The following is a 13,501-nucleotide window of genomic DNA, read 5'->3' on the forward strand; positions in this document are numbered from 1 at the left end:
GAAAACCATAGATTGTGTGTTGAGTAAATACAATATTTCACATGCACAAGTCCATAATTGCATGTTACTCTTATCTACTTTTGGTGTACACAGATTTTTTTTGTCTTGATGTACACAGTAATTTGTTACATTTGCAAAAGATGTCTTCATTTATCTCCCTTGGTTAAGATTTTGAATTGTACTCGAGCTTTTTCTATTGTCTTTTGGTATATACTGAAAACACTGCATTAAAATACACTATGACAGAAAATGTATACATTTCCGTAATTGGGCTTTTAGTAACAAATGCATGACAGCAGGCCCACAATATAGTGAAAATTTCAAAAAGTTTCTCTTACTTGTACTAGTCTAATTAGAATACTAATTATAGCTCAGTGTCATTATATTACTGGACTAGGCTGTCTTTTACAGTTGTACTAGCTTCTTTTCCTTTGAAAGAGTTTGATATTCACAAAAAATTGTCATTTAGATAAATTTTGCCCTACATAGGAAGACCTTGAGTTAAATATACAAATTTACGCAGGGTGCAAGAAAGAAGAGGATGTGATTATTAGTGGTGATCTTTCAAATAAGTGTTGTGGTTAGCTTTAAATTAGGTGTTTGTAGTCTGCGAAAGGGTTTAGTTCCCTGAAAACCTGACGCTTTGTATCTAAAGTTAAATGCACTCACAATAGTATTTAATAGCAAATTGATTTAGTTCAAAGCAAATACTTGTACATCCCTTCTGTTTGCCTGTTGAGGAGGGGCAGGTTGTTTCATGCTTTTTACAAAGGTTTGCATGTCACACTTTGACCTGTGCTAGTAAATGACCACCTGATACCTCGTGACAGGCTGGCAAGGATACAGATTTGCTGAACACTTGACATTCTGCAGCAGCCTCTAAATGTAAGATAAAGCTCTCATTTAGGGAAAGAAGGAAACTGTAGTCTCACAACCACCTCAGCAAGAAATGACCTGAACTGGAGACAGATGATGTTCAGAACCCCTTCCATCTTTTTTCCTTTCTAATACTATAATTGTAAAGGCAGCACTTTTTATGCCTCACCCATGATCCCATGTCCCCCTCCAGTGGCCCATGATAGCAGAGAAGGCAGGATTCGGCAGGCCTGTTGTTTCAGTCCTGGTAGACAATGACTCCCTGGCTTCCTGTTGTGGAGTATTGCAAACAAGTCCTGCTAGCCTCAGCACATTACATAGCACATCCTTCCCTACCCTGCCTTGAACTTTACATGTGCAAAGTTTATTTTCTGCTGAACAAGATGCTGCTTTCCTTTAAGGGAAGAGCATACAGGTTAACTCTACTGACAGGGCTGACAGGTTGTTGGAGAATAGTTCAAATCTTTCTGTGGATTTATTGTCATTGTAAGATTATGCAGCAGCCATGTGCTCAGTTGTTGGGCCTTTACTAAATGTGTTTGACTTGACTTTCTTGGAGTCGGCTAAACTCCATTCTTACTAGGGTTATATATTTGTTTATAGAGGAGTTGCTTAAAATTTGACCTATTTTGGAACAGTACATGCTCGATATATTATTGCATTGGTTGCAAACAGGGTTTGGGGCTTCTTGTGGTAAAGAAAAATGTAAAGATTTTCAAAATATTTTTAAGCCTGTTAAATATTTTTGTTACGCAGAGTAGTGACAGCATATCCAAAAATGGATGAAAGAAACTGAAACATTATTAAGATTATATAGTGTTTCTAACTTTTGGCCAGAATGGCCTCTCCCTCTCCAAGGGACTAAGTGAATAAGTACCATCATATGGGGTGTTAATTATATTTTTATCTAGTTAGTTCTTATTCCCAGGATATGATTTGCTTAGACTTGAGTTATCTGTCCTTCTCTGAAGTTCAGTTGTTGTCACTGTGATTAAAACTGATAATTTCCTGTACTGTGATCTCAGTTCCTGTTGCAACCTCACATTGAAGGTATTGGAGTCAGTCTATTTATGACATAAATCGAGGTCATGAGTGTCTGTAAACCTTGGCTAATGTGCTTTTTTTCCCCCAGTAGATAAAAATGTAATCTGCATCTGCTTTGACTTTTTTTTTGTCTCAAAGTTTCAAATTGGGATCTTTTTATTAGGCTTTTTGTTCTGAATGTCACGTTTGTCCCTAGTGCTGTTGAGAAATACATAATTATGCTAACTTAACTAATTGGTGTATAACTGATGTAAATTGTCAATAAAGCATGTGGATGGGCACTTTCTGCCACTGATAAGATTACAGGGCACTTGTGGTGCAACGGATGAAAAATCTCAGGGTTCGGATCGGATCACGGTGTTAAGTCACGGATCGGATCAATTTTCGGATCAGCGAAAAAAGACAAAAATTGAACATTTACTTATTTACTTATTGAAGTATTTTTTTGCCTGTTAAAAACATTCAACTCATTCCATGCAATTATTAAAAAACAAATTATGGTACAATATAGGGCTTTGTATCTACCACTCAATTCAATTCAATTTTATTTATAAAGCACCAAATCACAACAACAGTCGCCTCAAGGCGCTTTATATTGTAAGGTAGACCCTACAATAATACATACCGCTCATTATATCGCACTCTGCTGTGATATGAGCTGTCACGGTCACGTAGCTTTCCGTTGTCCCGGAGGTCCACCCATTTGTAGTAGTTAGGGCAACAGAATATGCCTGGGACATTTCAGCCATAACTTAAATCTTTTTCTGATCATACATGCTTGGAATGATCTTGCCACTAAAGTGGACACGCAACGAGATATCATAGCGTGGCTCGAGCACGTTCATCATAGTTTAAACCCCTTGTTTTGCACAAAGGAATACGGCCTCCCGTCTGCAGCTAAACACCCCAATAGCTTTTGTAATAGCTTTAGCCCGGTCGGATTGTAAAAGTAAGTAAAGTAAAGTGTGCGTGTTAGTCCCCATAGGGAAATAGTTCCTCTGCATTTAACCCATTCACCCAGTGAAGCAGTGGGCAGCCACCAGTGCAGCGCCCGGGGAGCAGTGTGTAGGGACGGTACCTCAGGGTAGCCGTTCAGTGGAGTCGAACCCCCGACCTTCCGATCATGGGGCCACCACTCTACCTACAGAGCTATCCCTGCTTAAATACTGCAAACTCCTCTGCTCCTCCACTCACTCCACTCCACTTCGCTAGCGCTGACCATAACTATTGCTTGACAGACCCACCACGCCACCATACACATATTTTTTTTTTCTTCTTTTTTGAATCTTCGGATCACATGCGTGCCGAACCGTGGAGTGGGATCGGTTCGGATTACGGATCAACCGTGATCCGTTGCACCACTACAGGGCACATGGCCAGGTATCTTCCTTAGCTTATATAGCATAGCAGTTTTGGTCAGTAAAGGAAAAAATGATTGATCGTGGAAAAAATAACTAGAACATTATAATCTGTCATTGAATAAAATAAGGCTGGGCTTGAGCTAATGGTTTGTAAAGAGATGAATAATGGTAATAGTGTAATCATAATTCACAATGTCTCTTGCTGGCATTTTGTTGCTGCCATTGCAAGTGCTTGCTGAACTACCGTATTTTTCGGATTATAAGGCGCACTGTCGACAAACGGGTCGGTTTTCATAGATAAGGCGCACCAGTATATGTTGTTCCAGTGTCTTTCTAATTTTTGCTATGTAACTTTGCACTGTCCACTTTTTGCTGTAACAAAACAAATTTCCCACGTGTGGGACTAATAAAGGTTATCTTATCTTACATTAATGACTAACCTCATATTGTGGCTGGATTATCTCAGTTGTTCTCCCCTACAGAAGTTTGGTCCGTTTACAGCAATTTTCCATGCGATTGCATTTGTCAAAAAAACATCGGGAACTTTTATCAAGTGGAAAAAAGTTAGCGTTCAGGTTCACTGTGTTATGCTTTGTTATGCTAACATAGCTGTGTCACTAGCGATCACTAGCACAGCATTATATACCATCTAGCCCTACTTCAGTAACCCTACAAACATCACTATTGTGTACTTTTCTGTCTTCATTCATGTTGGTAGTGATAGCAGCCAGATTGCTACATTACATTGTTTTCATGTAATCTGCATGAAAACAAGCGCTCACTCTTCCTGCTCAACAAATGACAAGGGCGGAGCCTTATACCACGTGATACAGAAGCTGTGCCGTGTGATGCTAAAATTAGCAGGAAAAAACAACGGAGAGCACGTCAGGGATGACGAGAAAGTGACAGGAGAAAATCCGTCCCGGTCAACCACCCAAACATCAATAACGGGAACCTTATACAGCGCTTCCCTTTACCCGTCGAACTCCCGCAGGCACAAAGAAATTACGGAGGCTATCACTTATCACCTGACCAAAGATATGGCTCCCATCAACACTGTGCAAAACGAGGGATTTAGGAAAATGATCAACACCCTAGACAAACGCTACACAGTGCCGTCCCGCAACTATTTTTCTATTGTTGCACTACCTGCTCTATACACGCAGCGTCGAGCAACGGTGGAGACGGAATTTCGTTCGAGGTCAGTAAACACAGCCAGAATTCATAGATAAGGCGCACCAGATTATAAGGCGCTCTGCCGATTTTTGAGAAAATTAAAGGATTTTAAGTGTGCCTTATAGTGTGAAAAATATGGTAGTCTCTGCTACATCAGCATTTACGTGCTCTAGGTGATCGATTCTGTAATTATCTTTCTTAAATGTGTTTATTTTTTCCGTCTTCTTCTTCATTAAAAAAGTGTTTTACCAGGTGCTTTGCCTACCCTTCGTAGTTGTATGCATTCTTTATTCTCTTTGTCCACACTTTCTAAATACAGATTAGTTTGATTTTCACTCTTGCTTCATGCAAGTCTCTCGGAGGCTCTTCCTTTGTTATCCTATCATTGATCAACTGTGGAGGGCAGCACAAACAAATTTTTAATTTCGATTATGATTTTGGCATATCAGAATTAAAAGAACATGATCATACAATATTTAAAATGCATGCTCATCATATTGGCATATCCTATTCAAAGAGTACTGTCTGTTTGCAGAGCAACAGAACTAATCTAACTAACCTTTACCCTGAAAACACACGACAGTCTGCGGTATAGTTAATGCGTAAAGACCAAGAAAAACAACGTTTTATGTGAATCGTTCAAATTGTCAACTTGGATATCAGTAAAAATGAGCTTGTGCAGTGTGTCAGTGCAGCACAGTGTAAATGTGAAATCAGTGGTCTGTTATTTAATTTTGCTAAGTTTCAGTACAAAGATTTATACAAAGCAATGTTCTGTTTACATCAGAGTGCAGAGAATTCAACAAATGAATAATAATGACTTTACTATTGAACAACGTCACTTTGGACATAATTGTGTGGCTCTAGTTGGTTGGTTGATGTGTTAACAGCTATGCAGAGCAGTGCTAGACTGAATGGTTAAATGATTTTCCACATTGTTTGTAGCTCCTTTGGGCTGACCTGCTTTCAGCCAAATTCCTGCTCAGTGATGTTGCAGCAGTGTTAACCCACAGTAGTGTTTTACTCTAAGGTTTCCATAGCAAAACAGTCTCTCAAACTGTGGTGTGGTCAATCAGTCTGCGTTTGCTTTTCTTTATTCCGTGCAAGAGGGGTAGCATTCATTGTGATAAGGCCATGCTGGTCTTTCCTGTTTTAGAAATGCTTTTCATGTGTGAATGAAAGGGCTTCCTGCTGATCCAAGAATAGATGAGAGGGAAGCGAAACGCATAAATCTGTTTAGAAATATTGTGTAATAATAGCTTCTTCTTGTGTTTTAAAATGTAGAAATACATCTGTTTGAATTAAAGTGCACTCATTTGAAGGCAAACTAGTAGTTCATTCACACAGCAGCTGCATGGGATGTTGCCATAACTGAATAGAGAGTGCTTGGTTATGCTGACCATCTATTTAAATTAATTTAAGCTATGTAGTATCTCTTGCTGTGTTTTCATGAAACAAACTGTTGCTAGATATTAGTGAAAGCTGATGTGTTCAGGGTCAGAAGGATTCTCCACATAGGCCGTTTCCCTTTGTCCGGTGTTTGAATAAATGTTGTCTTAGTAAACAAGGCTTCCATACTGGACAATGGCAACGATAAGAGGCATGGAAGCTGCAGTGACGTTACTGTATGATGTCACCTCTCCACTGTTCAAAAAAAATGTTCAGATCAGTTTTCAGTTCTTTCCTCATAGCTTGTAGTAAGACTTGTTCTGTACAGTTGTTTGCACTGTCATTGAGAGGGAACCAGGTTACACACTGTGTGGTTGGGGCAGGGTTGTGGAGAGGGTGTGTCCTGTCATTGATAAAAGGTCTCTTTCGTTGAGCAGTTTTCAGAACTGTGAGTGTGTTTGCTGATTAGAATTGAACTAGGCAAAATTTTTAGAAGGGGGTCACATTTTTATCTCAAGACTCTTAAAAATGAACATTTGCCAACAAAGATGGGAGTGATCCAATATGCTTTAACCCCCCCCCCCCCTCCCCCCCTCCAACATAAAACATTTCAGGACTACAAGTGAATGTGTAAAATTTTATGGCTGGTTAATTTAAGCAGGCAGTAATAGATTGTGCACCTTTAACACACAGATTAAGATTTATTAAGCGTCATTATAAGTATAGTAACAGCTGTCTACTGAAAAGACAAAAGATATTTATGTCATTTGCACCCACGGATTTATTTTGAATAAAATGAGAAAGCATTGTAACATTTCTGAGGCCATTTTTCCTGAAAGCAAAGCATGTTTATTTTTTGTAAATGATTGCTGCGCATGATATAGCAGTTATGTCTGATCAAAGATGCAAATACTTGGCCATAAATAAAAATGTATATACACGGTAACGGTCTTGGGTTTAAACACAAAACCATGTTCTAAATAGTTGTGATTATTCAGCAGTTGTACAACTGTGGTATATTACTCATTGACAGCCAAAAATTGGAGGAAGTTGCAACAGCAAAACATGGTGCATGGGATGGTTTTTGTAGTTTCATTTCCTTTAAATTTACGTTATACCAGTGTTGGCTGCATGTGGTTGATAATTGCCTTTTTCTTATTTTTCATGTTGAGTATTATTCGTATAGTTAAGCAATGAAAACTGCTTCTTCTTGATACTCTCGCTCAGAGCTGGCTTTGCCCATTGCTCCTCTGACTGTCCTCAGCAAGCACTGCTGTGTCAGGGTTTGTGTAAGGCAGGCAGGATACCCTGTTTCCAGCCTTTGTCAGTAAGCAGATCTGCAGAACTTGCTGGTGTTACATGCGGCAAATTGTTTCACACACAGCCTGAGGCTTTATTTTTATGCAGGTTAATTTTTTCACGTGTCCTGTCTCTCTCTTCATGGAACACCTACAAGTAATTGAAGCTAAAGCTAAGGCGTGCTCTAATGTACTTGAGTTTCCCTCAGGGATTCAAATTGGTGTTAATTTAGGTAAAACTTGGACAAAATAAAGCACCAGTGGTTGTCTATATGACGTGACAGAATCCTCTTCATGCACTGATATTGGTATATATTGTGTTGGCAAACCAGCTCCTGTGAAACATAATAATTTCTGAGATGTCAGACTGTGAATAGTTCCTGTTAGTCAGACTAAAGAGACACTTGAGTGTTATGTAATGATGTTGCAGTTTCCTCTTTGGCCCATACTTTGAGAACTTGGCTGTGCATTAGCTCTCCACCCAGGCCAGGCAATAACTGTTACATCCAGTACAAAACTACATGTGTCCAAAGAACTGCTGCCTAGCTCCAGTATGGCAAACTCATCCGCTCTCTGTGGTAGTGCACAGTAGCTGAGTTTAAAGTCCCAACATTCTTAGTGGACCCTGTTGTTTGGTCAACTCCTGGCATTAATTTGACTATAGATTTGTCAAAGGCTTAGGTTGAAATTGTGACAGGAACAATGTGACGTATTGTTTCCCAAGATGATCTTCATATTTACCTAACGAACCTTTTGCTGCCCAGTTCTGTTCAGGCTCACATGGTTCTGCTTTTTTCCCCTTGTTTCTTTTAGCTCCAAAACTTAGGGATCAATCCGGCCAACATAGGCTTCAGCACCCTAACCATGGAGTCTGATAAGTTCATCTGTGTGCGTGAGAAGGTGGGTGAGCAGACTCAGGTGGTGATCATCGACTTGGCCGACCCCAACACACCTATCCGCAGGCCCATCTCAGCTGACAGCGCCATCATGAATCCAGCCAGCAAGGTCATTGCACTTAAAGGTATGGCAGTCTATTTACATTTCAAAGGCTGCATGTCTCTGAGTGCAGTGCATTACCACAGAGAGAGGGAAATGTGTTAAATCCTGTGTGTTAAATATCAGGGTTTAACACAAACGTTAACTAACCACTTGTAAGGGACTTACAGCATTTCATTAGGACATGTTTTTCTTCTATATAGCAACATGTTATCCATTTAAAATTTTAAGAATATTATGAATTATTTTCACTTATTTATGTCCATACACATCCAGCTACTTTAGTTTTCCATTGTGGATTAGTTTTTAATGGCCAACATGTATGTTTTTGTTTTTTTTCTTCCTCAAAACATTTGTCCTGTAAATACTCAGAATGGGATATTTTTTATTCTTTTTGTCCAGCATCCATGATTGCTTTGACTTTTTTGTTGTTTTTGTTTTTGTCTTCTCTTTTTTTTTTTTTTTCCTTTACTGCTTTCTTATGTGTTTGCAGACGGTGAGTTGAAATTTAACTACTTCATTGTGGAAGTAAAATCCTGTTTAAAGCAACATTTATAAGCTGAATATCCATTTGAAGCATAGAGACTACTGTAGAGTTTGTTTGCTCTTAGAGCCTCAGCACTAATGGGCTAGGTTTAAGTATTCTTTACACACATGTTTAACCAAGTTTTAGTGCATTCTTGAAATTCCTTTCCACATCTCAGCCAATATTCTGTAAACAGGATTTAGCTTTCACAGTTTTACGGCTTGCTGGCATTTCATCATTTTTGTTTTATGTACAAGTGATTTAGAACCTGTTGCAAGTGTGATAATACTGTGGGTAAAATGATTTCATTTTAATTTGCATTTCTTGGTTTCCGTTTGAAATTCATGTCCTCTTCCATCTGTGTTATGTTGTAATTAACTTTCTTCATTTGTCTCAAAGCTATGCTTAATAATTTTTATTAATTGTTCGCTGTAATAAGAACTAAATATTACAGTTTGTTACAAGACCAGAGAGCACAGGAATTTATCTTGTAATCTGTGCGAGAAGTCTAATGCCACCTGTCATCAGCACTGACTTTACTTCACATGGTCCTAATGGGACATTACTCTGTCACGTGTAGTGCCTGATGAGGATTGAATTGGGTCACAACATAGAATGAAGAGTAATCTGTAAGGCTTGCTTGTCAGGGTGTGGAAATGATAAAATTATACTCATAAGTTTACTGTGGTAGCTTATCCAAGAGCTCAGAAACCTTGAGTATCCTCATGTGTTTAGTCCATGAGCTTACTTATGCACCTTTTTAAAGATTTTGTGAGCAAAGCAATTTTGGTTTTTTTGGGGGGGGGCAAAGCTTTGTCCCTGTGTTCTCAGTGATATTATGTCACGACTTGGTCATTTCACACACATGCTGCAGCCCTGGTTTTGTTCAGGTTCATGCCTGATGGAGATGCTTGTAAGAATGTGAGTGTCTCACTCACTAAGCTTGGACAGCTGCCTGCGCCCATATCATGAAACAGGTACTTGTTTGGTGATTGCACAATGAGCATGTGGGTGTTTTGGGTCCTGCCTCTTGCTCACTCAGGTCCAGCCAATAGTCTTGTCTAAATCAAGTGAATTTCCAGTAGGGATAACATGTATGACTCAGATTTTCTCCTGTTGTGTTGCATGTGTGATGGTGCACCTGTGGACAATGTGTCAACATGAGTCCCTCCACATTGCCCACTATTCATGTGTGGGAAAAAAACACACGGTATCAGTGATTTATTTATTGAGGGAACTGGTGTCCGTTTTTTAAGGCAGTTCATAAAAATGCTTAAAAAAAGCACCTTATCACAGCAAACAGGAGCTATATATGTACAGGAACAGGAAGCACAACAGTATATAGAGCGCAGCAGATGCAAACTGTTGCCTTGTATTTTTGCAGTGTAAGGCCAGTGTAGCTCTTTCTTGTTCAGTCCCATAGTGAAGATGCTTAGTTGACCTCGTCTTGTGACACAGTTTGAGCGTTAACTCCTCCATGTAACCTAAGGTTGACCACAAAACACACACGTACACACACACCGCCAGACGCTAATCATGATTGAATTTCAAATATTGCATGCTCTTTGAAATTTGGCTGCTACTGCTGCAAGTGGTCCATTTACCAATCTGCTTATTGTACTTTGGCTTAGTAATGGCAAAATAATCTTCACGGTTTGGCTGATGCATTGGTCTTCGCTTTTCTGACACAAGGTAAAAAGTGAAGAAGTCACACTGCTTCTTAGTAAAGCTTTAGCTTCTCAAATTAACCCCAACTAATAATACAGAAAATGCAGGTGAGTGAACTTTCTTCTAATTGTTTCAAATATGTTTGAAACATTCCAAATATTTATTATTTTTAGCACACTATTTAATATTCACAACACCATACTCACTAGTCTGTGTCCTCTAATCTAGAATGACTTGTACTAAGAAAGAGGTAGGCATGTATCGAACCATTCGGTGACAGTCGGCACCTCTAATCCTTCATTAATTTTGTCACACGTGGAAAATGACCTTTCTCAATAATTGTATTCATGTTGATAATTCTTCATGCAGTCAGTGGCAGTAAGCAGAAGTGTTTTTATTGGCTTCCTACATTGATGCACCATTTGGTTTAAATTATGAATTTGTATGCACTTAAGTTCACGTCGAGCCTATCGCACCTTTTGTATTCTGGAAATAAATTCACATTAGGGCTGCTCAATTAATCGAATTTTAATCATGATTACGATCTGGGCTTTCAACGATCATTAAAAATGACTGAGCCGATTATTAGCCCCTCCCTCATTTATCCGCGACACCTTAAAGGCCGGTCCGTGAAAATATTGTCGGGCATAAACCGGTCCGTGGTGCAAAAAAGGTTGGAGACCGCTGATTAAGAGGACCCGAGGGAAGCTCGGAAAGCTAAGCAGAAGTTATTTGGAGAGTGACTGCCGTTGGTTGAAAAGAGAGTTTAAAAAAAAAAAACTTCAGTGGTGTTGCACACTATTTTATATTATTTTTTAAAGTCATTGTTAACCCTTTAAAGCCGGTCAGAGCTGCACGCTCCGTTTTGCGTAACTACTGTTAAATCCCTGTAGAACCTGAACCGTGTAAGCTAGCGCAATAATTTGTTTTGCATATGAAACCGGAGGAGTTGTACTTACATCTGATGCCATCAGCTTGTCCTCGGTCACGGTTTCGTTCCACATAAAGCTTTGCAAAAATTGCATAAAAAGCGCTTGCAGGAACAAAAACATAATATTCCAGAAACACGCTTTGCCGATCCTATCAGCTGTTCGTAACACTTCCCACAGTGAAATGATGCACATGCTGTTTTCTTTGCAAATTTGCATCATAGGATTGTTTTTTGTTTTTCCTGCAGTATATAAAAATTGCTGTATCTCCAAAATAAAACTATGAAGACACTCAAAATAAGTTTCCTGTTGTTGTAAACTATTTTTTGCAACTTTATTGTATTTAAAGTTTTGAGGGATAAACCTCTTAAATTTCTCCAAGTAGAAATATATGTAAACAAAACAAAAGCGATTTTCAATTTTTTTTGTAGTTTATTGCACTTTTTTGCAATTTATGTAATTACTATGGACTTAATGCATACATATTATTAAAATATGGGCTATAACAGTTGTATTGATGTATAGCAACTTGAAATGCTCCCACAAATGGCACTACAGCATGTAAAAAAATAATATAAGCTCTGGTGGACTTGGTTCTATAGTAGGTCTTAAAGGGTTAAATAAATATCGTCAAATAATCGTGATCTCAATTTCAGTGAAAATAATCGTGATTATCATTTTTGCCATAATCGAGCAGCCCTAATTCACATTCTCCTTTTTTTTTTTTTTTTTTTTCTCTCACTACACTTCATATGACAAAAATTGCAAAATGCAGCTTGTTCGATGTTTTTCATCTTATCAGTTGTGGCATTGTTGCTTGATGACCTCTGTGCCATCAAAACAACATTTCAAATTTCTTGTCTCTTTAAAAAAGAAATGGTGTGCTTCTTTTCCTATGGGAGGTTTTTGTGTGCGTCTCTCTGTGTGCACGGACTCGCTCTTATCGTGAGCTATAACATTCTCCTGTGGCCTGGTTCCTGCCCTGTTTCTCCCCCTTGTAGCTGCCAAAACTCTTCAGATCTTTAACATTGAGATGAAGAGCAAGATGAAGGCGCACACCATGACCGACGATGTTACCTTTTGGAAGTGGATCTCTCTTAACACAGTTGCACTTGTGACTGACAATGCCGTCTACCATTGGAGCATGGAGGGTGACTCACAGCCCGTGAAAGTCTTTGACCGGCACTCTAGCCTGGCAGGCTGCCAGATCATCAACTACCGCACTGATGCCAAGCAGAAGTGGCTCCTGCTCATCGGCATCTCAGCTCAGGTAGTTTGTTCTGCATGTGTTCTGGTTTAACAAAAAACAAAGCCAAGGTTCGTAATCTATGGTCGAAGCATGTCAGTCACAAGGAATATGCGGTCATAATTACCTTATGCATGTTTATATCTTTCATTCTGGGGGGGTTTGTTTTTTCTTTCAGCAAAATCGAGTGGTGGGAGCCATGCAGCTGTACTCTGTTGAGAGAAAAGTTTCTCAGCCCATTGAAGGCCATGCTGCCAGCTTCGCCCAGTTTAAGATAGAAGGGAATGCAGAAGAGTCAACTCTGTTCTGCTTTGCTGTCAGAGGCCAGGCTGGAGGGAAGGTGACTGGTTTTTACAAACATAATTGTGAAAAGTGATTTCTCTCGTATGGTTTTGTTACAAATGTTTTGTCCTCATCATAGTTGCACATCATTGAAGTGGGAACCCCACCAACTGGTAACCAGCCATTTCCTAAGAAAGCAGTGGATGTCTTCTTCCCTCCAGAAGCCCAGAATGACTTCCCTGTAGCCATGCAGGTATGTTTGTGTGACATCAGTAGCATGAAAGGTAGTACTAGGTTGGCAAAACTGCAGTTTATCAGTGTTTTAAAAGACCAGTTTGGCTGATGTGTGGTGATGTTTTTGTTTTTTAATTGTTCATAATTTCTTTTACTGACAAGGAAATCTCTGTTAGAATAACTTTATAGAGCGCCAAATCACAATAACAGTTGTCTCCAGGTGCTTAACCACCAGACCACTTGTCCACCAAATAGTGATGTACAACAAACATCAGCCACTATGGTTGCTAAATGTCATCTTATTTGCTGGTAGGCCCATATTTTTCATCATGGCTGGTCATCCGTGTATCTTACACACATGAAACCCATACTTTCAAAAGCAAGTCTCTGATTTCTGTAGACGTCCCTGACCTCTCACTGAACTCAGAAATACACTTTGAGTAGGTACTGTTTTGGTGATGTTTCAGATAGCAATG

General features: G+C 39.2%; 1 protein-coding gene across 1 annotated transcript in view; it reads left to right on the forward strand.

Moving 5' to 3' along the window:
- cltca (clathrin, heavy chain a (Hc)) overlaps nt 1–13,501 on the forward strand; it is a 35,043-nt gene that overhangs the window by 4,269 nt on the left and 17,273 nt on the right. Inside the window, exons 2-5 of the mRNA XM_080867418.1 lie at nt 7,958–8,165; nt 12,265–12,533; nt 12,688–12,849; nt 12,931–13,044. Coding sequence (XP_080723544.1) covers nt 7,958–8,165; nt 12,265–12,533; nt 12,688–12,849; nt 12,931–13,044 — 753 coding nt within the window. The remainder of the gene's footprint in view (nt 1–7,957; nt 8,166–12,264; nt 12,534–12,687; nt 12,850–12,930; nt 13,045–13,501) is intronic.

Source organism: Rhamphochromis sp. 'chilingali' (genome assembly GCF_963969265.1).
Source record: "Rhamphochromis sp. 'chilingali' genome assembly, chromosome: 19".
NCBI lineage: Eukaryota > Metazoa > Chordata > Actinopteri > Cichliformes > Cichlidae > Rhamphochromis > Rhamphochromis sp. 'chilingali'.